Source organism: Pseudorca crassidens, chromosome 10, assembly GCF_039906515.1.
Source record: "Pseudorca crassidens isolate mPseCra1 chromosome 10, mPseCra1.hap1, whole genome shotgun sequence".
NCBI lineage: Eukaryota > Metazoa > Chordata > Mammalia > Artiodactyla > Delphinidae > Pseudorca > Pseudorca crassidens.
The window spans coordinates 71,672,215-71,695,584 of record NC_090305.1 but is presented as its reverse complement, the minus strand read 5'-3'; the positions used below and the strand labels follow the sequence as shown (position 1 = coordinate 71,695,584).

General features: G+C 38.0%; 1 protein-coding gene across 3 annotated transcripts in view; it reads left to right on the top strand.

Annotated features, from left to right (window-relative positions):
• SFMBT1 (Scm like with four mbt domains 1) overlaps positions 1–23,370 on the top strand; it is a 138,390-nt gene that overhangs the window by 78,013 nt on the left and 37,007 nt on the right. For all 3 annotated transcript variants that reach the window (XM_067754753.1, XM_067754752.1, XM_067754754.1), the window contains exons 3-4: positions 8,811–8,905; positions 19,533–19,773. In XM_067754753.1, coding sequence (XP_067610854.1) covers positions 8,811–8,905; positions 19,533–19,773 — 336 coding nt within the window. The remainder of the gene's footprint in view (positions 1–8,810; positions 8,906–19,532; positions 19,774–23,370) is intronic.

Sequence of the window (23,370 nt, the reverse complement as noted above, 5' to 3'; positions counted from 1 at the left end):
ACAGTATGTGACTTTTTGAGATGGACTTTTTCACTCAAAATAATGCCCCTGAGATCCATCCAAATTCTTGAATGTATCAGTAGTCTGTTCCCTTTTATTGCTTGCTAGTATTCCGTGGATATACTGCAGTTTGGTTAACCGTTCATCTGTTGCAGTACATTTTGGTTGCTTCTAGTTTTTGGTTTTTATGAATAAAGATGCTATAAACAATCATATACATAAAATTTCATTTTTCTGGGATAAATGCCGAGGAGCACAGCTACTTTCCAGAGTGGCTGTACCATTATGCATTCTTAGCAGCAGTATATGAGATCTGATTTCTTCACATCCTCACAGCCATTTGGTATTGTCACTATTTTTATTTAAGTCATGCTGATAGATGTGTAATGATAGCTCATCCTGGTCTTAATTTTCTTTCCCCTATTGGCTGAATGCAAATGATGTTGAACAGGTGCTTACTTGCTATCCCTGTATCCCCTTCAGTACCATGTCTTCGTATTTTTGGCTCATTTATTAATCATATGGTTTGTTTGCTTTTTAATTAATAATTTTTTTAACTATTGAGGTTTCCTAAAAACATCTTTATTGAAATATTTTTTAAAGATATAATTCACATACTATAAAATTTACACTTTGAGAGTATACAGTTCAGTAGTTTTTAGTATATTCAGAAAGTTGTGTGACCAACACTACTACCTAATTCCAGAACATTTTCATCACTCCTCAGAAGAAACCATTAGCAGTCATTTCTTGCTTAATCTACCCTCTGGCAACCGTGTCTACTTTCTGTCTCTACAGATTTACCTATTCCTACTTTCTTTTTTTTTTTTTTTTTTTGCGGTACGCGGGCCTCTCACTGTTGTGGCCTCTGCTGTTGCGGAGCACAGGCTCCGGACGCGCAGGCCCAGCGGCCATGGCCCATGGGCCCAGCCGCTAGGCGGCATGTGGGATCTTCCCGGACCAGGGCACGAACCCGCGTCCCCTGCATCGGCAGGCGGACTCCCAACCACTGCGCCACCAGGGAAGCCCCTACTTTCTTTTTATTAATGTTTGCATGGTATATCCTTTTCATCCTTTCACTTTCTTTTTTTTTTAAATTTTATTTATTTTTGTCTGCACTGGGTCTTTGTTGCGCACGGGCTTTCTCTAGTTGTGGCAAGCAGGGGCTACTCTTTGTTGCGGTGCGTGGGCTTCTCATTGCTGTGACTTCTGTTGTTGAGAAGCACAGGCTCTAGTCACATGGGCTTCAGTAGTTGCAGCTCGCAGCTCGGTAGTTGCGACATGCAGGCCCTAGAGGGCGCAGACTGGCTTTAGTAGTTTCGGTGTGTGGGCTCGGTAGTTGTGGTGCATGGGCTCTAGAGCGCAGGCTCAGTAGTTGTGGCCCACGGGCTTAGTTGCTCCGCGGCATGTGGGGTCTTCCTGGCCCAGGGATCGAACCCGTGTTCCCTGCATTGGCAGGCGGATTCTTAACCGCTGCACCACCAGGGAAGTCTCTCATCCTTTCACTTTCAACCTGTGTAAATTGTTATATTTTGAGTAAGTTTCTTGTAACAGCATGTAGTCATTAAAATTTTTTTTTTCAGTCTTGTAATTGGTGTAGATCATTTACACTTAATGTAATTATTGATATGTTAGGGCTCACGTCTGCCTTTTTTTTTTTTTTCCCGGTACGCGGGCCTCTCACTGCTGTGGCGTCTCCCATTGCGGAGCACAGGCTCCGGACGCGCAGGCTCAGCGGCCATGGCTCATGGGCACAGCCGCTCCGCGGCATGTGGGATCTTCCCGGACCGGGGCACGAACCCGTGTCCCCCGCATCGGCAGGCGGACTCTCAACCGCTGCGCCACCAGGGAAGCCCCGTCTGCCATTTTTGTCCGTTTGTTTTCTCTGTTTTTTTAATACATTTATTTATTTACTTTTAGCACGTTGGTACGCACAGGCTTTCTCTAGTTGCTGCAAGCGGGGGGCTGCTCTTCGTTGCAGTGCACGGGCTTCTCATTGCTGTGGCTTCTGTTGTTGCGGAGCACAGGCTCTAGTCACACGGGCTTCAGTAATTGTGGCTTGCGGGTTCAGTAGTTGTGGCTTGCGAGCTCTAGACCACAGGCTCAGCAGTTGTGGCGCACGGGCTTAGTTGCTCCACGGCATGTGGGATCTTCCCGGACCAGGGCTTGAACCTGCTTCCCTTGCATTAGCAGGCAGATTCTTAACCACTGCGTCACCAGGGAAGCCCTGTTTTCTCTGTTTTTTTGTTCCTATCTTTTCCTGCCTTCCTGTGGGTTACCTGAACATTTTTTTAGAATTTCATTTTGTTTTGTCTATACAATGTTCTTGAGTGTATCTCTTTATATAGCTTTTTAGTGGTTGCTCTAGGTATTACATTATATATATTTAACTTACCACACTCTGCTGGTTTTATCATTTTGTTAATTTGAGTGAAGTGTAAAAATTTTACCTATTTTTATGTCTCTTTTCCTACTCTTATTTATAATAAACTTGTCTTAAATATTCTTCTACATGTTTTGAGAACCACATCAGATATTGTTAAAAGTTTTGCTTCAACTGTCAAATATAATTTAGAAAATTCAAGAGGAGAAGGAAAATGTAGTATGTTTTCCAGTATTTTTACTCTTTTCATTGTTCTTTATTCCTTCCTGATTTTCCAAGATTCCTTCTCTGTCATTTCATTTCTGTTTATAGAACTTCCTTTAGCCATTTTTTTAGGGTAGGTCTCTTGGTGATAGAATTCATTAGTTTCCCTTCATCTGAGAATATCCTTTAATTTTGCCACTTATTATTAAAGGATATTTTTGCTAAATATAGAATTCTGAGTTGAAAGTTCTTTTCTTCATCTCCTGAAAAATATTGTGCCTTCTGGCCTCCCTTTCTGATGAAAATTTGCTGTCATTGGAATTCTGTCTCCCGCCACTCCCCTTAAAAGAGGTATTGTTTCTCTTGCTGCTTTGAGGATTTTTTGTCTCTAGTTTTCAGCAGTTTGACTCTGTGTATCTGTGCACAGATTTCCTTGGGTTTATCTTGTTGGGAGTTTTCTCACCTTCTTAAAAGTATAGGCTTATGTCTTTTGACAAATTTGGAACCTTTTCAGCCATTATTTCTTCTAGGACTTCTTCTGCTCTGTTCTCTTTGTCTTCTTTTGGGACTCTGAAGACACTTTTGTTAGGTCTGTTGCTATTGTGGCATAGCTCTGTGAGGCGCTTTTCTTTTTTTTTTCTCTCCATTGTTGAAATTGGGTGTTTTCTATTGCTCTTTAATTTTGGTGTTTCTTTCCCTGTCCTCCTCATTCTGCTGTAGAGCTTATCTGTAGAGGAGTTTGTTTTGTTTTGTTTTTTGGTTATTGTATTTTCAGTTCTAAAATTTGTTTTGAGCTGGGGAGGAATGAAAGATGGGAATAGCTCCAACTTAAAGAGCCACAATCCCACTATTCTAACAGAGGTTCTGTAACTTGTCTTGATAGATGCTTTTCAGTTTGTTCTGTGCCTTCAGTTAATTTCAGAACTTTGAAATGGTCAATTTTCATTGTTTAGCCAGTATTTTTGCTGCTTTTCTGGAAGAGTGTGTTCACTGAGGTACTCACTCCGCTATTTAGGAAGTTGATTTGTTTTCTTTCAAGTGTTATTATTAACTCATATCGTATATACATTACATATATATTTTATATATGAATTTGAATCTATTGCTGTCATCATTCATTTGATGATCAAATTGCCTCATTCTAGACCAATGAGAGTTCTTTCAGATTGGGTCCTATGTTCTTTGGATGTGATGTCATATATCTTTGATAGTTCTAGTCCTTGCTTTCTGGTATAATAAGATTCCAAGGTACCTCTTGCACATTTCCTGCCCCAAGCTTGCAATTTGCCATTTCTCTGAGGAGCTCTCTTTTTTTAAGTGGATATGATATTTACAGTCTACAATCCAGGTGCTGGGGTGCTCATTGATAGCAGATTGCCATTTCTTCTAGGTCTTATCCATAGCGATAGCTAGGAAATACACGTCTTTTGAAGAGAAAAGAAAATCAGATGGCTTCATCTGATATTTACAATTTTAATTTAAAATTACAGGGTTTTTATTTCTTTGATTTTATATTCATGTCTCTTTTCTTTTAGAAATGTGTTGTTTTGTAATGTCTTTAGTATCATCACTTATTTGTTTTTATCCTATAATATTCATATAATTTTTTCACAATAACAGTACCAACCTTCCAAATATCAGTAGGATAATAGTGTATAGTTTAAGATTTCTTTATGTTTTTGCCTTTAGATATATTCCACTTGGGTTTGTAGTCAAAATTTTGTATTTTATTAATGACTTAAAGGGATCCTGTTTTCTTTGCGGTTTTGACACCAACAGTTAGGCATATTTAAGTTCATTTTCAGTTTTTAGAATTTTTAATTTAAATGTTTCTGAATTGTGTAAAGTATATACATAGTTACAAAGTCAAAATTATATAACAGCATTCCCACTTTCAGCCTGATAGTATTCATCCTTTTTATTCTTCTCCATATATACAAGTTTTATTACTTTTTATTCTATTTTTCATGTTTTAAAATGTAAAAAGATATGTGTGAGCATTTACATATATATTCATCTCTCTCTCACCTTATACAAAAACTAGAGCTACAATAAAAACTGCTGTGTGTTTTCTGTTTCACTTAGTGTATACTGAAGATTATTCCACATCAGTATATGGAAATCATTCTCATTCTTTTTTACAGATGTATAGTACTGGATGTATATACCGTATTTTATTCACCCTGTTCCTTATTGATGGACATTTGGGTTGTTTCCAGTCTTGGTATTACATATAGTACCGCAATCAGTAGCTTTGTACATATGTCTTTTTGTATTTTTGCCAGCATATCTTTGGGATAGATTCCTAGAAGTGGGATTGCTGGATCAAAAGGTAAATACATATGTAATTTTGCTAGATATTGCCAAGTTCTTTCACCGGGGTTGTGTCGTTATGCTTTACCTGCTTAATTACCTGCCTCACCATGGAGTGTGTTGTCAGACTTTGGAATTTTTTCCATCTGATATCTCAGTGTAGTTTCCATTTGCATTTTTTTAAAATGAATAAATTTGCACACGTTTCCATATGTTTAAGGACTATTTGCATTTTTAAAAAATAAATTCTCGGGACTTCCCTGGTGGCGCAGTGGTTAAGAACCCGCCTGCCAATGCAGGGGACACGGGTTCAGGCCCTGGTCCGGGAAGATCCCATATGCCACGGAGCAACTAAGCCCATGTGCCACAACTACTGCACCTGCGCTCTAGAGCCCACGCCACAGCTACTGAGCCTGCGTGCCGCAACTACTGAAGCCTGCACACCTAGAGCCCATGCTCTGCAACAAGAGAAGCCACCACAATGAGAAGCCCATGCACTGCAACGAAGAGTAGCCCCTGCTTGCTGAAACTAGAGAAAGCCCATGCACAGCAACGAAGACCCGACGCAGCCAAAAATAAATAAAATAAATTTATTAAAATTAAAATAAATAAATTCTCTTTTCATGTGTTTTGCTGACTTTTCTATCAGATCATTAGTCTAGTTTCTTCTCAGTTTTTAGGTAGTTTTTGATGAACGAGAGATTTTAGTCCTTTCATTCACTGCTTTTATTGTTGTTATTGTTTATTTTTAAATCAGCATGCTATTTGAGGGACTAGGGTTCTTGCCAAGGACCATGAATATGAATGTCCAGCCTTGTTGTGTTTTAGTGATGGAAGTTGAATTTCTACTGGCTCATACTTCCAGGATGCTCCCAATAAAGTCTTTGTTGGTTTGTTGTATTTCTAGGGAAAATTTTCAAACACATAGAAATGAAAACAATATAGGAAACACCCACATACCTACAATGCAGAATTTAAAAATTAATAAATAATAAATTAACATTGTCCAATATTTGTTTTCATTTTCAAAATTGCGGTAAAGTATCCATAACATAAAATTGACCATTTCAGCCATTTTTAAGTGTACTGTTCAGTGGCATTACATTACATACATTCACATCATTGTGCAGCTATTACCACCGTCCATCTCCAAAACTTTTTCATCTTCCCATACTGAAACTCTGTACCCATTAAACACTAACTCCCCATTCCCCTCTCCCCCCAGTCCTTGGAAACTACCATTCTTCTTTCTGTCTCTATGAATTTGACCACTCTAACTACCTCAAGTAAGTGGAATCATAGAATATTTGATCTTTTGTGGCTGGCTTGTTTCATTTAGTGTAATGTTCTCATGGTTCATCCACATTGTAGCCTGTAGCCTGTGTCAGAATTTCCTTCCTTTTTTTTCAGAGATGTGGTGCTTTATATATATATATATATATATATATATATATATATATATATATATATATAAATTTATTTATTTATTTTTGGCTGCATTGGGTCTTCATTGCTGCATGAAGGCTTTCTTTAGTTGTGGCGAGCAAGGGCTACTCTTCGCTGCGGTGCACGTGCTTCTCATTGCGGTGGCTTCTCTTGTTGCAGAGCACGGGCTCTAGGCATGCAGGCTTCAGTAGTTGTGGCACGTGGGCTCAGTCGTAGTGGCTCATGGGCTCTAGAGCTTAGGCTCAGTAGTTGTGGCGTACGGGCTTAGTTGCTCTGCGGCATGTGGGATCTTCCCAGACCAGGACTCGAACCCGTGTCCCCTGCATTGGCAGGCGGATTCTTAACCACTGTGCCACCAGGGAAGCCCCTCCTTCCTTATTATGACTAAATAATATTTCATTGCATGCATATAGCACATTTTGTTTATCCATTCATCTGTTGATGGACACTTGAGTCAGTTACTTCCGCCTTTTGGCTATTGTAAATATTGCTGCTATAAACATTCATGTATAGATATCTGTTTGAGTCCCTGCTATCAGTTCTTTTGGGTATATACCCAGAAGTGGAATTGCTGGATCATATGGTAATTATATTTTTAATTTTTTGAGAAACCACCAAAAATTTTTCCACAGTGGCTGTACCATTTTATATTCCGAGACCAGCAGTGCACAAAGATTCCAGTTTCTCACAGCCTTGCCTACACTTATTTTCTGCTTTTTTGATAATAGCCATCCTAATGACTGCGAGGTGGTATCTCACTGTGGTTTTGATATGCATTTCCCTAATGATGTTGAACATGTTTTCATGTGTTTTTTCATTTCTTAAATAAAACATAATACAGTTTAAGGCTCTTTTGTACTTTCCTTCTAATCTTCTTTGCTTCCCTCCCTCCCCAAAGGTAGCACTGTTAATGTATATTCTTCCCATCCTTTTTTTATACTGTTATTGATTTGTATTTATAAACATTATATTGCAGTTTTGTTTTGAAGCCTAAATTGTATCTTGTGCTTTTCATTCTGCACCTGCTGTTTTTACTTGATGTGATTTTTTTGAGATTTATATATGTCAATATAGTTCATTTATTTCAGCTGCTATATGTAGTAGTACTCCGTTGTAGGATTGCCATAATTTATCTATTCTTCTACTGATTGCTTCTGTCTGTTGCTGTTAGAAACAGTGCTGTGGTGAGCATCCTTGTATTTGCCTCCTTGTGTTTGTGTGAAGCACAGGCTCCCCAAGGGTATACTCATTCAGCAGCTGTTTATCACAGACTTCCTAGTGACAGGCATTGTTTTGGGCGGTGGGGATAGTTAGTGAACAAAACCCTGCTCTTAGGGAGTTTATGTGAATTGGGATTATTGGATTCCAATGGAGTGTTTGAATCTTTGCTCACTCATCAAAAATGTATTGAGTCTCTGCTGTGACAGAGATGTAGGAGTGACCAAAACAAACCTCCTGTCTTCACAGGGTTTATTGTCTAATGGGGAAGATAAAAAGACATGGTATGCTTGTAGATAGGAATGAATGCTGTGAAGATAATGAAAGCAGAGGCTGGAGGTTTCTACTTTAGATGCACACTGATGGAAGGCCTTTCTGGTGGAAGGCTTTTCTGGAGAGGTGTTGAGTAGAGGCTTGAATGACGTAAAGCTGTCAATGACAGGGGAATGAGTCTAAGCGGAGGAAATAACAAACGCAGAGACTTTGAGGAAAGAACATGGTTAGAGAGGAGTGGCAAGAAACTCAGTGTCCCTCGAGTGCAGTGAGCAAACAAGAGGCTGGTTGGGGATGCAGAGTCAGGGTCGGGAACTAGGGGTCAGATCATATAGGGCCTTTGCAGTCTCCCAAATTTTAGATTTTATTGTGTGATTAAAAGGTGAAAGATATTGTAGTTAGACCTTGCACTTAGAGAGAGAGCAGTAGAAATGGTGGAAGGTGATTAGATTTGGGATATTTTTAAAGGTAGTACCCAGAATTTTCTGATGGATTGGATGTGAGATGTGAAAGAAAGGGAAGAAAGTAAGGATAACTCCACAGTTTTTGGATTGAGTCAAAATATCAACCATTGGTAACTTTTACTCAGTTGGAGAGTACTAAGGAAGAACAGATTGAAAATTTAAGTTTGAAATGCCTATTAAGGATCTCAGATATTTGGCATTAGATACTAAATTACAGTACAAAGGGTTTATAGTAGTTACACTCTCACCAGCTTTATGTGATCTATTTAGGTGAATCCCAGATAGATCCCAGCAGGAGATAGCATGTCACACTCTATGGTGTTGAGATTCATTGACAATCAGTGCACTAAGGGAACCTGCTATTTAAAAAGAACACTTAGTTATTTTGTGTGAAAAGTCAATTAACTTATGAAGTAAATTGTAAGTTAGGTTTACTAAGTTTATGTTTTTATAGCTTAAGTTTTTTTTTAATTGAGTCTTACCTGTTTTTGTGTTGTTTTTAATTCCAGATGCTGGATCTGGAGTGGAAGAAGTGGAATTAAGCTGGGAAGACTATCTAGAAGAGACAGGATCCACAGCAGTTCCCTACGGGTCTTTTAAACATGTGAGCGGTGACTATATTGCTTGACTTACTATATTTCTTTTCTTTGACTCACTGCACCATCAGTAGAGAGTTTAGAGTTATTTTAAGGTAGAATTCTCTCAAGTGAGAGAATTTGAGTGTTTTTTCTTTTTCCCCCCTGTTGTCACTTTTATTAAGAAAACTTGACATATTCTAAAACCCTTTTGGTTTTGTGTATTTTTTCCCACTCGATGCCAACCTGTCTTTTTTGACCAGTCATGAATATTCCTTTATTTTTATTTTTGTCAAAAAAACCCCCAAAAACCTCTTCAGTTGAAGAAAATGATTTATAGTCTGGTACAGGCAGACCTTGGAGCTGTTGCGGGTTCAGTTCCAGACCACCACAGTAAGGCAAGTGTTGCAATAAAGTGCAAGTCACACGAATTTTTTGGTTTCCCAGTACATATAAAAGTATGTTTAAACTATACTATAGTCTGTTAAGTGTGCAATAGCATTATGTCTAAAAAAAAGTACATACCTTAATTTAAAAATACATTATTGCTTAAGAGTGCTAGTCATCATCTGAGCCTTTAGTGAGTAGTCTTTGTGCTGGTGGAGGGTGTTACCTAAATGTTAATGCTGCTGACTGGTCAGGGTGGTGGTGGCTGAAGGGTTGGGGTGGCCGTGGCAGTTTCTTGAAAAAAGACAACAGTGAAGTTTGCCCCATGGATTGACTCTTCCTTTTACGAATGATTCCTCTGTAGGTACAATGCTATTTGATAGCATTTTACCCATAGTAGAAGTTCTTTCAAAATTGGAGTCAATTCTCAAGCCCTGCCACTGCTTTATCAACTAAGTTTATGTAATATTCTAAATCCTTTGTTGTCATTTCAACAATCTTCACAGCATCTTCACCAGGAGTAGATTCCATCTCAAGAAAGCTCATCCATGAGAAGAAACTCCTGGGACTTCCCTGGTGGTCCAGTGGTTAGGATTCCACAGTGCCAATGCAGGGGGAATGGGTTCGATCCCTGGTCGGGGAACTAAGATCCCACATGCTATACGACGTGGCCAAAAGATTAAAAAAAAAAAAAAGAGGAAGAAGAAGAAGAAACTCCTCGTTTGTTCAGGTTTTATCATGAGATTGCACCAATTCAGTCACATTTTCAGGCATCACTTCTAGTTTTCTTGCTGTTCCACCCCATTGGCAGTTACTTTCTCCACTGAAGTCCTGAACCCCTCAAAGTCATCCGTGAGGGTTGGAATCAGCTTCTTCCAAACACCTGTTAATGTTCATTTTGACCTCTTCCCATGGTTCACAAATGTAATTAAAGGCATCTAGAATGATGAATCCTTTCCAGGAGGCTTTCAATTGTTAGATTCATCAGAGGAATCACTATAGCAGCTACGGCTTCATGAAATGTATTTTTTAAGTAGTCAGACTTGAAAGTTGAAATGACTTCTTGATCCATAGGCTGCAGAATGGATGTTGTGTTTGCAGGCATGAAAACGTTATTAATCTTGTACATTTCCATCAGAACTCTTGGGTAACCAGATGCATTGTCAGTGAGCAGTACTATTTTGAAAGGAATCTTTTTCTGAGCAGTAGGTCTCAACAGTGGGCTTAAAATATGCAGTAAACCATGTTGAAAACAGATGTGCGGTCATCCAGGCTTTGTTTTCCCATTTATAGAGCACAGGCAGGTTAGATTTAGTATAATTCTTAAAGGCCCTAGGAGTTTTTCATGGTAAATGAGCGCTGGCTTCAGCTTAAGCTCACCATCTGCATTAGCCCCTAACAAGAGAGTCAGCTTGTCCTTTGAAGCTTTGAAGCCAGGCTTTGACTTCTCTGGCTATGGAAGTCCTAGATGGCATTTTCTTCCATCTTCTTCCAAGATAAGGCTGTTTCATCTACACTGAAAATCTGTTATTTAGGGTAGGTACCTCCATCCATTATCTTAGCTAGATCTTCTGGATAACTTGCTGCAGCTTCTACATCAGCACTCACTGCTCCACCTTGCACTTTTATGTTATAGAAATGTCCTTTTTCCTTCAACCTCATGAACCAGCCTCTGCTAGCTTCACACTTTTCTTCTGCAGCTTCCTCTCTGAGCCTTAATAAAATTGAAGAGAGTTAGGGCTTTGCTCTGGATTAGGACTTGGCCTAACCATAAACCTGAATCAGTATATGGTGAAGGGCTGCCAAATATAGTAAAAATCAAGCATGGGTATAGGAAGATGTTGAGAAGGGATGGCTATGACTAGCAGATCATGGGCAAAACTGGTAGAACTCAGAACTCTAGAGCAATGGTAATGTATGTCCAAGCCACCAGCAAGAGTTTTACATAACCAAGTTTGGCATGAAGGAAGGAGGGAAGACAGGGCTGAAGAAGGAATTAGAGATAAACCACATTTGCAAAGAGGAAGAGTGTAAGATAGTGAAAAAGCCTTCCTCATGGTGCATGTCTGTTGGAGAGAAGAACCCCCACTGTGGGAAAGGTACTAAGCTTTACCTGGGTCTTCAAGAGCAAAAGCATCAAACTGATTGGGGAAGGGATGTAGGTAGGAGAGGGGTAGGAATACATGCTGGAGCATCAGAAGTCCCCTACAGTTGGGGGAAGGTTAGGATCACTGAGAAGTTTCCACCCCCAAGACCAAGGGACACAGAATCTCACAAGACTGAGGCTGAATCTCAGAGAATGCTTGTCCCCCACTACCAAGTTAGAAAATTGTGGGCAGTAGAGGTCTCTTTGTGGGGGAGAGGCAAGAGTGTGGAGAGAGAGAGACAGTCACAAAGAGAAGTGTAGTTACAACAGAGGTGTAGTCACAAAGAGAAGATCTAAATGTGAGGGTGGAGCAGCTAATGTTGAGGGAAAAAACCGTATAGCAAATGAGCCTACAGCATAAATACCAGACAGTGCTAGTGGAATCTGAAGCCTATGGTACACTGTGAATAACTGTAAGCAACAATAAAACCCAAACCCAGCTCTACTCCTAACTAGATTGACTTAACCTTCTCTCTTGAACTTAAGACCTAAGAAGAAACATGCTCATTTCCGGGAGTAAATACTATGTGTCTCAGTCTTGACTGTTCTACCCAGGATGTCTAGCTTTCAACGAAAAAATCATGAGAGACACACAGAAGGAAGAGAAAAACAGCAAAGTGTCAAGAGGCAAAGCATTCAATAGAACCAGACTTGTATGACCCAGATGTTTAAACTGTCAGAGAATTTTAAATAACTGTGATTAATACGTTAGAGGCTCTAGCAGAATAGGTGGACAACATGCATGAACAGAAGAGGAATTTCAGCAGAGATGGAAACTATTAGAAAGAATCTAATAGAAATGAAAAACATGGTAACAGATGAGTGCCTTTGACAGGCTCATCAGTTGACTTGACACAGATGAGGAAGAAATCAGTATACTTGAAGGTAAGTCAGTAGAAATTGCCCAGACTGAAATATAAAGAGAAAAAAGTGGGGAAAAAACAGACTAGAACACCCAACAGCTGTGGACAGTATTAAAAAAAAGAGTGTAATTTGTGTGTAATTGGAATCTCAGAAGGAGAAAAGAGCAGAGGTGAGGAAGAGATGTTTGAAGGGATAACGGCAGACAATTTTCCAAAGGAAAACAAAGATACTACACCACAGATCAGAGAAGCTCACGCAATGCAAAACAGGATAATTAATAACAATAAAATGCATCCAGACACATCATATTCAGACTGCTGAAATCCAAAGGGAAAGAGAAAATCTTGAAGGCAGCCAGAGGAAAAAAAGGCACATTACATATAGAGGAACAAATATGAGAATTATAGTGAAATTTTTTGGGGAAACTATCCAAACCAGAGCACAGTGGAGTAAGATCTTTAAAGCGTTGAAAGAAATGAACCTATCAACCCAGAATTCTTCCTTCAGCAGAAATTTTTTCGAGAAGTGGAGGAGAAATATAGACCTTTTCAGGAAAACAAAAATTAAGAGGTTTCATTATCTACAAAAAAGTATTAGGAAGTTCTTAAGGCAGAAGGAATTTGAAATAAGACAGAAATTTAGATCTACAGAAAGAAATAACAATAGAAATGGCATGGATGTAGCTAGATATAAAGTTCATTGTTTTCCTTATTTTTAGTGTCTCTAAAAGATACCAGTTTGAAACAAACAAAAAAATGGTAGCAGTATATTGTGTGTTTATAGCATATGTAACTATAGTAGCACAAAGGGTGAGAGGGAGGATTTGGGAGTATATGGTTGTAAGATCTTTGTGCAGCACATGAAGTGGTATGGTATTATTTGTAAGTAGACTGCAATTAATTAAAAGATGCATATTGAAAATACTTCAGTGTTAAAGGTTTTTAAAAAATTAACTTCTTCCTCAGTGTTGTACAACCACTAACATTCTCCATTTCCAGAACTTTTTCATCATCTCCAACAGAAACCCTGTATTCAGGGTTTCTCCCCTGAGTGGCTCCTCCCACTCTCCTCCCCCAGCCCTTAGTAACGTCTGTTATACTTTCTGTCTCTCTGAATTTGCCTATTGCACAAAAGGACATATTTGTCCTTTTATGTTGGCTTATTTCACTTAGCACATCATTATACTTTTAGAAACTTTTTTAGTGGTTGCCCTTGTTTTTGCAATATACATTTACAGCTAACCCAAGTTCTCTTTCAAGTAACACTATACCATTTCATGGATAGTGCCAGTAGCTAATATCAGAGTATTCCCAATTACTCCCTCCCAGGCCTTATAACATTGTTATCATTCGTTTCACTTACGCATAAGCTATAATCACCAAATAATTTGTTGCTGTTATTAGTTTGAACAGTTATCTGTTAGATATATTAAGAATAAGAAAAATTAGATTTTATCTACGTTGATTCTTTTATATGTTTATTATATATTTATTCATTTATTCTATTGCTCTTCCTTTATGTAGATCTAGTTTCTGACATATATCATTTTCCTTCTCTCTGAGGAATGAATGAATGAAGTTTCCCAGCCACGCTGTGTGGCTTGCGGGATCTTAGTTCCCTGACCAGGGATTGAACCTGGGCCCTCGGCAGTGAAAGCGTGGAGTCCTAACCACTGGACTGCCAGGGAATTCTCTGAAGAATTTATTTTAATATTTCTTGCAAGAAATATTACTGGCAACAAAGTTCCTCAATTTTTGTTTGAGAAAAGTCTTTTATTTTGCTGAGTGCAGAATTCTAAGTTGGTGTCTTTTTTCTTTACGTAATTTAAATATTTCACTCCACTATTTTCTTACTTGAGTGTTTTCTTAAGAGGAGTCTGATGTAATTTTTATCCTTGCTTCTCTATAGGTAAGGTATTTTTTTCTCCTCTGTCGTCTTTCAAGAGTTTTTTCTTTGTCTTTGTTTTTCTGCAGTTTGAGTATCTTATGCCTAGGTATAGATTTTTTTGTGTTATTTATACTGCTTGGTATTCTCTGGGCTTCTTGGATCTGTGGTTTGGTATCATTAATTTTGGGAAATTCTCAATCATTATTGCTTCAAATATTTCTTCTATTCTCTCTTTTCCTTCCAATATTTATAGTACACTTATGTCACACTTTTTATAATTGTCCCACAGTTCTTTGGTATTCTTTTCCAACTTTCTCATTCTTTTTTCTCTTTGCTTTTCAGTTTTGAAAGTTTCTATTGACATTTTTTCTAGCTCACAGATTCTTTCCCTGGCTGACCCCAGTCTTGTGGTTGAGCCCATCAAGGAATGCTTCATTTTTGTTAGAGTGTTTTTGGTGTCTGTCATTTCATTTTGATTTTTCCTTGGAGTTTCTCTCTTCTTGCATCATCCATCTGTCTACTCTTTTCATTTAGAGCCCTTATCATATTAATCAGTTGTTTTAAATTCCTGGTATGTTACATCTCTGCCATATCTCAGCCTGGTTCTAATGTCTGCTCTGTTTCTTCAAACTGTGTTTTTTGTCTTTTAGTAGCTCTGTAAGTTTTTGTTGAAAGCTGGACATAATATACTGAGGAAAAGGAATAGAAATAAATAGGTCTTTAGTGTTTTATGTTTACCTGGATAGAAGTTAGGTTGATTTTACCGTTTGTTGTAGCTACAGGTGTCAGAGGCTAAAATTTACTTTGGTGTCATTTATTTTTCTCCTCTGTTTTACAGGAGCCCTCTTGATGTGGTGGTAAGGTGTGAGGAGAGCAAAAGCATTCTCTAGCCCTGTGAACTGGTCTCAGTGTTTTAGTGAACCTGAGTTGTGCATATCCTTTCCCCTATTTTGGAGGCTAGAGGGGGCTGGAGTTGGGTATTTCCCTTACCTTAGATCAGGAAAACTCTGGTAAAGGTTTTGGTAAAACTAGTTGATTAGGACCTAGTAAAATAGTTTTTCTTGAGGGTTAGTCTTGTTAAGAGCAGAATGCTTTGGATGTATTTCACAATGCTACTTTATTCTTCCCTCTGCCAGAAGTACTAGGAGATTTTTCTCTGATCTTTATTGTGAAAACCTGATAGGACTCCTGGGGGGGGGGGCGGTAAACTCAGAGAAGTCCGTGGGCCGCCCTGAGACTGGGCCCCCGTGGAGTTTTTACTCAATCTTGTCCATACTGAGCCTCTAGCAATTCATTAATTACAGTTTGAGGTTTCCTACCCTGGTTTTAGTCCTGCAGAGGTTTCTGCTCTGTCTAGTATGTTGTAATTCTCTGTATCTGTCTGTCTGTCTCCAATTTTGAGCACAGCAGTTTTGCCCTATGACCTCAGTTCTCTGCTGGATCTAAGAAGAGTTGTTGATTTTTAGTTTGTTGAGGTTTTTTTTCTTCTTAGGACAGGAGTTCCAACATCCAAAAATCCTTACATGTCAAATTGAAACCCAGAAGTCCTGTATTGTTTTTCTGTTCTCTGTTTTATTTATCACTACTCTAATCTTTATTATTTCCTTCCTTATGCTAGCTTTGGGTTTAATTTGCTCTTCTTTTTCTAGTTTCTTCAGAAGTAAAGTTAGGGTGTTGATTGAGATCTTCCTTCTTTTTTAGTGCAGTCACATACAGCCACACATTTCCTGCTTAATGCTGCTTTTGCTGCCTCATAAATTTTGATGTATTTTTGTTATAATTTGTCTCAAAGTATTTTCTGATTTCCCTTGTAATTTCTTCTTTGATCTATTGGCTATTTAAGAGTGTGTTTCATATCCACGTATTTGTGAATTTTCTAGTTTTCCTTCTGTTATTGAGTTCCAGTTTTATTTCATGGTGATTAGAAAAGATAACTTTGTATGATTTGGTTTTTGGCCTAAAATTATGGTCTGTCCTGGAGAATGTTCCATGTACATTTGAGAGGAATGTGTATTGTTGTTGAGTGGAGTGTTCTCTATATGTCTGTTAGTTCTAGTTGGTTTATACTCTTGTTCAAGTCTTCTGTTTCCTTTCTGTCTGATCATTCTATCCCATATTGATTGTAGGGTACCAATTTGTTTAGAGATCAGCACAACCTTGATACCAAATCTAATAATATTTCAGGAAAGGAAAATTACAGAGACATGTCACTCATGACGACTAATGCATAAATAGCATAAAAAATAATACCAAACTAAATGTCGCTATATTTAAAAAGGATAGTACATTAATAAGTCGATTTTTTCCAGGAATACAAGATGGCCTAAGTGGCTTATTAACATTTGAAAATCAATGAGCATAATTCACCATAGTAGTAGAGTAAAGGAGAAAAATCACATTATCATCTCAATATATAAAGAAAATTATTGATAAAATTCCACATCCACTTATGATAAAACTCTTAGCAAACTACAGATGGGAATTTCCTTAATTTGATGAAGTGTATCTATAAAAAAATCTACAGCAAACTTTATTAATGGTAATATGATACATCTTTCTTTTTAATATGGAACAAGACAAAAATCATGCTGGTTAACATGATTTCTGTTTGATATTGTTTCGGAGGATCTAGCCAATATAATGTAAGAAAAACAATTAAAATGTATAAGAATTAGGAAGGAAGGGAAAAAGTCATTGTTTGCAGATGAATAAAATAATTTACAGCTATATTATTAGAATTAAGGAGTAATTTTAGCAAGATTTTTAGATACAAGGTCGATATAAAAAGCCTTTTATTTCTATATACTAGCCACAAACAGAAATGGAAACTGAAAGATGTGATTTACAATAACATAAAAAATATCAAATAGCTAAGAATAAAATGTAAGAAATATTTGCAAAGAAACTTCAAATATTTATATAAGTTAAAATGAAGGAATATACCTGTTCATCTATTGCAAGACTCACTATTGTAAAGATGTCAGTTCTCCCCAAATAGATCTGTAGATTGACTGCAACCCAAGTCAAACAGCAAAAAAAAATTTAAGTAGAAATTGACAAACGGATTCCAACATGTAAAACCTGACCCCTACCTAATACCACACACAGAGATTAACTCAAGGTGGATATTAGTTCTCAATATAAAAGGCTTCTAGAAAATAATATAATAGTATATCTTATGACCTCTAAGGATAGGGAAAAGTTTGTTTAAAAATATAGAAAAACCATTAACTTTTTAAAGGAAAAATATTGATGAATCAGAGTATATTAAAATTAATAACTTCTGTTTATCAAACAACACCATCAAGAAAGTGATATTTGTAATACAAGTAATTGACAAACTGTATCCAGAATATTGACTGAATTAAAAATTGGCAAGAAATTTAGGCATTCCCCAGAAGAAGAAATCTAAATGGCTAATAAATAAAAAGGTTCTCAACTCTATTAATAATCAGAAAATGCAAATTAAAATTACAGTGAGATAATATAATACATGTTTCAAAATGGTTAAAATGAAAAAGGTAGAAAATACAGTAATGTTGGTTAGAATGTTAAGGCAGAAGGATTTCTTGTATACTACTGGCAGAGTACATTGGTATAGCCACTTTGGAAAATATTTGTCTTTTTATTATAGGAATCCATGTAGGTATGCATCAAATGACATACAAAACTATTCATATAATTATGAGAATATTATCAGTAGTCTTCCAAAACTGTGACCTACCCAGAGTGCCTACTATGAGGAGCATTAGAATGGATAAATTATGGCATATTTGTATAATGGAATACTATACAGGAAGGGGAAGACATAAAGTACTGTTACATGCAACAGCACAAATGAATCTCATAAGCAATGTTGGACAAGAGAAGCGCCACACAGAAAAACATTCATACTGCATAATTTTGCTAACATAGTCCTGTAACACAGGCAGTGTTAAACTGTAGTGTTATAATTCAGGATAGTGATTACCTTTCAGGAGTACAGCAGGTTAGTGATTAGAATGGGGAGGAATTTTACACAGAATGCGGACTTTCCCTCTCTGGCCTCTCCTTTCCAGGAGCCCCCTCATTTTCTAGTGGTTATCATGGCCACATTGCGCTTAGTTGTCATGTCTGCATCGTCTCCTCCAGCGTGGGACAGTTCCTCATTCTCTCTCTGTCTTTCATGGCCTGGATACTTTTGAAGCACATATCATATACCAGTTACTTTGTAGAATGTTTCTCATGATTAGCTTGAGTTTATGCATTTGGCAAGAATGTCATAGAAATGATGATGTGCTTTTCTGGTATGATATCAAGGGTATATGATATTGATGTTTTAGGACTGGTGATGTTAACTTTGATCCGGTAGTTAAGGTGGCGTCTGCCAGATTTCTTCACCGTCATGTTACTGTTTTCCCTTTTGCGACTAAGAAGAATTTTGTGGAGAGAACCTTTGAGGTTATGCAGATATCATAGTCGTCATAGTCATTTTGGCATCCACACCTCTGATTTCAGATCAACACCACAAGATTCATTCTGGTTTTACCTTCTTCTTTTTAAAATTTTATTCTATTTTATTATTATTATTATTTTTGGCTGTGCCGTACGGCATGCAGGATCTTAGTTCCTTCACCAGGGATTGAACCCATGCCCCCTGCAGTGGAAGCGTGGAATCTTAACCACTGGACTGCCAGGGAAGTCCCATTCCCCTCTTCTTATTTTTACTTCTTTCTCCCACAGTGAGAAACCTGGCTCTCATTATCCATAATATATTTATTTAATTTTAGTATACACATACAGGAATTCCAGAATTGCAGACCCCTAACTTTGTGACCATATAATTTATCATCTAAATTAGGACACTTTTGAGAGAGTTAAGAGGCATTATTATTATTCAAGAAAAACGGGTGGAAACACAGACTGTTTTAGGGAAACTGGGAAATATGGCTCCTTTTGTATGATACATATTATACTAATTTATTATCAGTATAACTTATTTTTGTCCTTTACCTTTTCTAGCTTCATAAATTTTCTTTTGAATGATCGAGAAATCACTCTTGAAAACTTAATGTGTTGAAGGTTGTTAAAATGGTGAACATTCAGTGATTTGTATACTTAATAGAAAGCATATTCTATAATCATAATAGACTGCTTTGGTGGAATATTGAGTTCTCTTAAAGCTCCTTCAGAGTCAGATGGAACAGAGCAGCATTGCTAGCCCCTGTTTTGTTTGGATCACTCCTGTGAGTTAGAATTGGAATTTCTCAGGTTTCCCTTGAGAAGATTTTATTGCATTTAGTGCTTCAGAATTGTAAGTCTTAAAGAATGTTGGCCAAAGAAGTATTCATTTGAGATGTTTTTCTGGTGGTTAATAACATTTCCCTGTTCAGGTGGACACACGTTTGCAGAATGGATTTGCTCCTGGGATGAAACTGGAGGTGGTTGTGAAAACCGATCCTGAAACCTACTGGGTTGCCACCATCATTACCACCTGTGAGCAGTTGCTCCTCCTCCGCTACGATGGCTACGGGGAGGACCGGAGAGCAGACTTCTGGTGTGACATCAGGAAGGCTGACCTCTACCCCATTGGGTGGTGTGAGCAGAATAAGAAGACCCTCGAAGCCCCGGAAGGTAATGCGATACTTCGTATCAAGGCATGATGTGGTATTGATGTAGGAAAATTTGGGCTGTCCACAGTCTTAAGGTTTTCAGTTTCCCAAGCACATAGGTCTACCTAACTTCTTTGGGTTAGCATTTTGAATGACAGTATTTATAAGGAATAATTTACATTTCCCTTTAAAAAAAATTATATTCTGTGCTCACTAAGCTTCAGGCTTTTATGACATTCATAGGAAGCATCTGTTGCTTATAATCGTGTAGGTCTGTGAGGCTCTCTTAAGTTTGAGACTTGTAGGTCTGGTTGTCTTTGAATACGTTGGGCCAGATTGATTCTCTTTCTGATTTTATCGTCCTCCCTCTTATGACCTACAAGCAATCTGGGACCTGTGGACCCTTAGAATAAACCAGCTGAAGCTCGCTTTCAGGAAAGAGCCCTACTGGGAGTAGAATCCAAATTAAGTAAGACAGAGACAATAGGACAAAAGAAAGAGAAGGGTCATATAAATGTGCAGAAAGGAAAGACAGACCTTAAGAAAATTCCAGACCTTATATGCTTTACTTTCAACTTCTTATTTTTTTTATAATTTCAGATTTACAGAAATACTTGAGATTTGCAAAAATATTATAGAAAATTCTTGGGGACTTACTGCCAACTTTCCCCAAATGTTGGCATTTTACCACATTTACTTTGTCCTCTCTCTCTCTCTCTCTCTCTCTCTCTCTCTCTCTCACACACACACACACACACACACACACACACACACACACACACAGGCTTTTTTAATGAACCATGAGAGTCAGTTGTACATGTGATTTCCTTTTACCCTTTACTTCTAAAACCAAGGACATTCATGAACACAATAAAATAAAATCAGGAAATTAACTTTGATACAATACTGTTATTTAATCTATAGACCTTGTTCAGTTTTTATCAATAATGCTTTTATAGTAAAATGTTTCTACAGTAAAAGAAAATCCTGGATCATGTGTTAACATTCATTTGTCATGTCTCCTAAGATTCCTTTAATCTGGGACAGTTCCTCATGCTTTCTTTGACTTTCATGACTTTGACATCTTTGAAAGGTACAGGCCGATTTTCCCAGGAACGTTCATTATGTCCTGGGTTGAGTACTGTTCATTATTCCTCATGTCTTTTCCTCGTCCAGGATTCAGTGCATTTAGCTGTCATATCTTTTTAGTTTCCTTAACCTTTCTTTGTCCTTCTTGGCGTTGACGTTTTTGAAGAGTACAGGCCGGCTATTTTTTAGAATGTCTCACAGTTTGGGTTTGTCTGATGTTTACTTAGATTCAGATTGTGCACTTTTTTTTTTTTTTTTTTTGCGGTACACGGGCCTCTCACTGTTGTGGCCTCTCCCGTTGCGGAGCATGGCTCCGGAGGCACAGGCTCAGCAGCCATGGCTCACGGGCCCAGCCGCTCCACGGCATGTGGGATCTTCCCGGACTGGGGCACGAACCCGTGTCCCCTGCATCGGCAGGCAGACTCTCAACCACAAGGGAAGCCCAATTGTGCACTTTTGGTAGGAGAAATGCAGAAGTGATGTTGTGTCCTTCTGGTGCATCATATCAGGAGACACATGCTATTGGTTTGTCCTGTAACTAACTTGTGATATTAACTTTCATCACTTGATTAAATTGGTATATGCCAAGTTTTTCCACTTGTAAAATTTTCCACAGTAAAATTGCTTTTACTGTTTTTACTTAGTAAGTATCTTGTGGGAAGATACCTTGAGATTATGTAACTATCTCATTACTCTTCAAACTTCACCCACTATTTTTGGCATCCATTGATAATTTTTATCTGAAACAGTTATTACTCTAATGATTACCAAATGGCATTTTCTAATTCCTTCTTCATTTCATAATTGGCTTTCTACTATAGAAAGAGCTTTCTCTTTTCTACCATTTACACACAGGTATTAATGTATGCATGTGTGTATTTATGTATCTATGTCACTATAGACTTATGAGTATTATTTTATTCAATGGATTATAATCCTTACTATCATTATTTATTTTGATGCTCAGACTGTCCTAGATTTGGCCAGTGGACACCCCTTCAAGCTGGCAAATGTGTCCTTTGCTATGTTCCCATTATTCTTTGAGTAGTTTCTTGTTCAGGAAACTTTTCCCTGCCTCAGCCCTGAAATCAGCCATTTCTCCAGGGAGCCCTAGGTTTTTTTGTTTTGTTTCATTTTGTTTTTTGAAGGATGGTATTTAGAAATGTAGAGTCCTGGGTTATCGGTGGGCTTCTAGCTTGCCCTTAACATTCTGTGAAAAAACAATGTAAGAGGAAGCTCTAGAGGCGTGAAGCTACCTGGCCCACTATCACATCTTAAGAGTATAGGAAAATTCACCTCATTTAAACATGAACAAGAGAAAATGATTTCAGTTGAGTCTCATACAAGGTCAAGTTAGGATAATTTAAAAAAGAGGAAAAAAGGGTAGAATAAAATCCTTCCAGAGCAGGCTTCCCTGGTGGTGCAGTGGTTGAGAGTCCGCCTGCCGATGCAGGGGACACGGGTTCATGTCCCGGTCCAGGAAGATCCCACACGTCGCGGAGCGGCTAGGCCTGTGAGCCATGGCCGCTGAGCCTGCGCGTCTGGAGCCTGTGCTCCGCAACGGGAGAGGCCACAGCAGTGAGAGGTCTGCGTACTGCAAAAATAAATAAATAAATAAATAAATAAATGTTTTTAAAAGAAAAGAAAAACAAATGAAGAAACATTAGCTTGAGAATTGTTAGTGAAACACTAAATGTATATATGACTGTAGAACTTCAAGCTAAATGATTGTTGTAAGAGAGACAGTATAGTATATTAAGGCTACATGCTCTGACAACATAAATACAGTATAACTATAAAAAATATGCGACCACAGTGGGGCGAGCAAGTGAATACAGTGGTATAAGCTTACTCATCCCTCCTCCCCTTTTAAAACAGGTTTATTGCCTAGTAATTTAACTAATTGCCTTTTAAGTGTTAACTGGGAGTAAAAGGCTACTGAAATGAGATGCTGAAAGAGAGGAGAAGAAAGACATTATAGCTAACTTTAGTATTGTTTATTAAAAAAAAAAAAAATGAAATAGAAAATAGTCCGAAAATAGAGAGGACTAACATTGTTATATAAAGATATTAGTAGGGGCTTCCGGGGTGGCACAGTGGTTGAGAGTCCGCCTGCCGACACAGGGGACACGGGTTCGTGCCCCAGTCCGGGAAGATCCCACATGCCGCGGAGCGCCTGGGCCCGTTAGCCATGGCCGGTGAGCCTGCGCGTCCGGAGCCTGTGCTCCGCAACGGGAGAGGCCACAACAGTGAGAGGCCCGTGTACCGCAAAAAAAAAAAAAAAAAAAAAGTAAACAGAAGAAATAAAAACACAAACCTTTCTAAATGCCAAAAGATAGATTTTAAAAAGAAAAAGTATATATTTAAATAAAATAGATCACATAGTGAAAGACTGTACACATACACAAGCAATTTATGTAATACTTAACAATAGGACAGAATTGAGGTTGTATCTTTTGGTAATATAAATAAATGTTAATGGGCTTACTCTTCTATTAAAAGTAAACAATTCAGGTTGGCTCACAAAATA